We start from the raw sequence: 4,006 nt of genomic DNA, 5'->3' as shown, positions 1-4,006 counted from the left end.
CCCTGGGCCCTCTCCCGTCCTCTCCCCGAGCACGTAGACGGGCTCCTCCCGCCCCGCCGTCCGTGTCCACCGCGTCTCTGCTGCTCATTCTCCATCAGGCCCCGCTCCTAGTGAGACGGGGCCAGGGAGCCACGTTTCCGTTCACACAGAAGCGCCGCCCTCGCCCCGCCACCCTCCCAGAACCTCTGGGCCCACGTCTGCCCGCCTCACACCTCCCGTCTTACTCCGCACCCTTGGTCGACTCTGGGCTGCCAGCTCTTGGCCCCGCTCTGCCCTGAATCTGAGCACTGTTTTAAAGCTGACCGACCCTCCAGAAGCCATAGCTTTCGGGGACCTTTTTGATTGCAGAAGTGCAGTTCTGGGCGGGACCTTTCACCTCACCCCAGGACGTCAGTGGGCTGCGTGACTAGAACTGCCTGTGGCCAAGTGAAGAAATGTTCCACGCAGGAATTGCAGACGCCTGTGTTACAGGGGCCAAGCCGGCGCATCTGAGGAGCACACCGTGGGGGTGGGGTTAAGGGTTCTGTTCCCGCGGAACTGGGCAGTGGGCAGCTTGCATCTAGGACTCGGGAGGAAGGAGATTCGCAGGAAGCCATTTGTCAGTTCTTACCCTGAAGTTTCTAGACCCCCTGAAACCCAGCTGAGGTGCAAGAGTTCGCAGGTCCTCCTCTCAGAAGAGGTTCCGCAGCTTTAAGGGGGTGGCTCTCCCCTCGCCCCTCCCCACGTGGTTAAGAACCCAGTCGGCTTGGCGTTTCCTGGGTTGAAAGTGGCAGGAGGTGACGGCAGAGGCTGCGTGTGCGTCACGTGGGCAGAGCAAACGCCCCGGGCTCGGCGGCATCTGAATCTGGAAGTCGAAACCAGGAGCATCTCGTAGGACTTCGCGTTCTGAGAGCGGGTGCCTGGAAGGGTGGCGGCGTCTGAACAGAATCAGAAACCGGGGAAGAAAAAACAGTTCGTTCAGGAAAAAAACGATGGCTTTAGAAAGGAATCTGGGACTGAAAGGCTCTTGCTCGTCTCTCTCTCTGTCTCTCTCCAGTATGGTGTTCTGGCTTTTTACACTGTCCCCTAGTTCCGAACCCGGATTCCGTCCACTGACTCTGGCTCTCGATTTTGCAAGAAAGGAAAGTGACTCACGTTGGAAGTGACGCTCCTGCACTCTGTCCGTTCCCTGCGTTTGGTCCATAAGCAGCGCGAACGTCTTCACAAATGGTTTAGCTCGAAGCTCGTTCTGTAGGAGAAGTTACATCTTTGAGAACGTGCGACAGGTTAAAATGAACCGAATCTATCGTAAAACCATTCTGGTTGCACCAATCTAAACTGCCGCTTTGTCAAACAAGAAACACTGCCAGTGTTTTTTGAGTACTCGCGACTCAGGCGGCACGGCCAGCGCTCCCCGAAGAAGGCACTCGTGCCATTCCAGTTCCGTTCCTGGATCCTGAGACCTGTGTCCTTCTGGGTCGGTTTGCTGTGGCGGTGACGCGTGCTCGCACGCGACGCCTGGGTTGCTGTGTGTCGTCTGACAGTGCCGGGCCGCCCAAGAGCTGAGCTGCTCGTTTCTCGTCCCCGTGAGGGCAGAAGCCCCGCGAAGTTCTCTCCTTCCCAGGATGCATTTTACGTCATCGAAATGAGGCATCGGACTTCACCAGCTGGCGTTTAAAGTCGCTTCCCGCTCCAGGATTTTAAGGACTGGAGTTCTCGAGTCTGGTCAGTACAGTGGGGGTGTGCGCAGGCACCAAAACCACTGACCTAAAACAACGTCTAGGTAATCCATCGAGACTGGCACCTTTCTGTTCGCCTGCCTGAGTCGTCCACTGGCTTCGAGCCTCTTCGCGGGGTGGCCATGTCGTCATAGCTCAGCCCCCGTCCCCAGCACAGCATTTGGGACAGACTCCGTCCACACTTGGTGAGTGAACGAGGGATCAAGTCACCGTCATAGACACATGGCTTCCTTCCGATGCCGGGAGCTGTCACCCCGCCTGTGCCTTATCAGAACGTGGTCAAGAAAAAGAGGAAAATGACGACCGTCTCAGCAAAGGTTCAGATTCAGCATGAAGGGAAAAGAATTAGCAACGAAAAGAACCCGTCGACTGCGGGGTCCACGGCGAGATCAGAGCCACACGGGCAGCGGGGTCGCTGGTCAGGTGCGCTGCGTGTTGAGGCGTACCAGCACCTGCAGCTCGCAGGCGACGTGTCCCGGGTCCCCTTAACAGCGAGTGAGAACACTCAGTCGCCCACTGATCGTTTATTTCCGTAACTTTTGGCCCAGCCTGTGGATGTTTGGAGGACTTCCTCCTACTTGGGCCCTCGTTGCTTCTCCGGGGTCGGGGAGGGCGTTGACCGTTGCGCCTGCTCTGCGTTCTCCCTGCGTGTGGGGTCTTCAGTGGACCCAGCCCCCTGTTCATGTGTGTGCTCTGGAGGTGTCCCGGCCACGTTGTTCCTTAAAGCTCTAAGTAAAAATGACTTTGTTCCGTGGTGCTATGTTAAATTGGCTGGTTAATTCCGGTGTTATTTACCCTGTAATTCATTAGCTTCACCCCACCATTGGCAGCTGACAGGCTGTAATTTCACGCCTTGCAATAAAAGATGTCTCATAATCTGCTTCATTTAGCAGCAAGAGAATTTAATGAAATTAACTGCAGTCCTAATTATGCCAGTGAATACTAAAGACCGCCATCAAGTTTTCTTGGAAAAAGGACGAGGTCCACCTCGAGAAGGATTTAGAATATAATATCCTGGGAAAAGTTGCAAGTGTCTTCTCTCTGTTGGCCAACAAAGGCCAATTATGGCTCCACGTGTGACTGTAATTAATTGGTTTTTTCCTGCATGTCTCCCCCAGTCTTCATCGTTTCCAGTCGAATTTAAAAGTGGTCCCTCTCTGGCAGGGGTGTTGATGAAGCAGACAAGCTAACGTCCAGTTTTCCGTCAGCGGCCCTTCCTCTGGCGGCCCGTGGCGGGTGTGCGTGGTGCCACAGCCGGCGAGCAGGTTTTCAGTGTGTGGTTCTGAAGGGGTTCTGAGTCCCCACACGGCGCCTCCTTCTGCCCCGTCCGTTCGGAGCTCAGCCTCTCTGCACCTGTGACTCACCTGTGCAACAAGGATGCCAGCGGGGGGAAGCAGCCCACCGCGGGCCGTCTGTCACCTGCCGGGCTTGGCGTTTCCGCCTCTCCCGGGCATTCACCCGCCCTTCCGTAGGACGCAGGGTCTTCCCTACTTCGTGTTCCACCCCTGCCCAAGGGCGCGTCCTCGGCGCCGAGGTGCCCATCCTCCTGTTCCTTGCGTCGCGAGGCCCTCCCGCTGCGGGAGACACCGTGCCTCTCCGAGCGTGCCTCGTCCTGCCTTCCACTTCCCGTCTCTCTCCTCCCCTGGCTCTTCCTCTCGGGTGCAGGGCAGGGAAGGGGAAGCAGGTGGCCCGCGTCGTGCTCTGAGCGGACCCGGGCTCCCCCTCGCCGCAGCCCCCGGCCAGCACGCACGCCTGTCTCCGTGCCCGCCGCCCCCGGGCCGTCAGCATTTCTGTTACGCAGCCGTAACCCAAGCATGGCTGATGGAAACGCAGCCCGCTGCACGGGAGCGAAGGGTGGAGACTCAGGAGGGGGAACTGCCCTTCTGACCCTGTGCACGGCGGCCCCAACCTCTGTGGCACCAGGGACAGGGCTCCTACGAGAATCTAGTGCCTCATGATCTGAGTTGGAGCTGAGGCAGTGATGCCAGCGCTGGGGAGCGGCCGCAGATACAGACGAGGCTTCGCTTGCCCGCTGCTCACCTCCTGCTGTGCGGCCCGGTTCCTAACAGGCCACGGACTGGTTCCCGTCTGCGGCCCAGGGGTTGGGGACCCCTGCTGTACAGGGAGTAATTCATATGTGTTAAAGAAAAGAGAAGTTCCGTGTTATTTAAGTACAGTAGAAATATCAGTAATAAGTTATTAACTGCTACCTCTCTTCGGAAACTGACTTTGCAAATTAGTGGCGTTTCTCAAGTTCTAAAAATAATCACCTGCCGGGGGCCGTGACC

General features: G+C 57.4%; 1 protein-coding gene across 2 annotated transcripts in view; it reads left to right on the top strand.

Annotated features, from left to right (window-relative positions):
• LOC105300245 (arf-GAP with GTPase, ANK repeat and PH domain-containing protein 1-like) overlaps positions 1-2,923 on the top strand; it is a 180,222-nt gene extending 177,299 nt beyond the window's left edge. The window contains exon 10 of one of the 2 annotated variants that reach the window (XM_023537941.1): positions 2,837-2,923. In XM_023537941.1, coding sequence (XP_023393709.1) covers positions 2,837-2,908 — 72 coding nt within the window. In that variant the 3' untranslated portion in view covers positions 2,909-2,923. Of the gene's footprint in view, positions 1-1,603; positions 2,604-2,836 lie in introns of those variants that run through there. The other variant, XM_023537942.1, reaches the window with a different exon arrangement.
• Positions 2,924-4,006: the final 1,083 nt, after the last annotated feature.

The sequence above is a fragment of the Pteropus vampyrus genome, unplaced genomic scaffold (assembly GCF_000151845.1).
Source record: "Pteropus vampyrus isolate Shadow unplaced genomic scaffold, Pvam_2.0 Scaffold204, whole genome shotgun sequence".
Lineage (NCBI taxonomy): Eukaryota > Metazoa > Chordata > Mammalia > Chiroptera > Pteropodidae > Pteropus > Pteropus vampyrus.
Note: the sequence above shows the minus strand (reverse complement) of the source record. Positions and strands in the feature narration are given on the sequence as shown.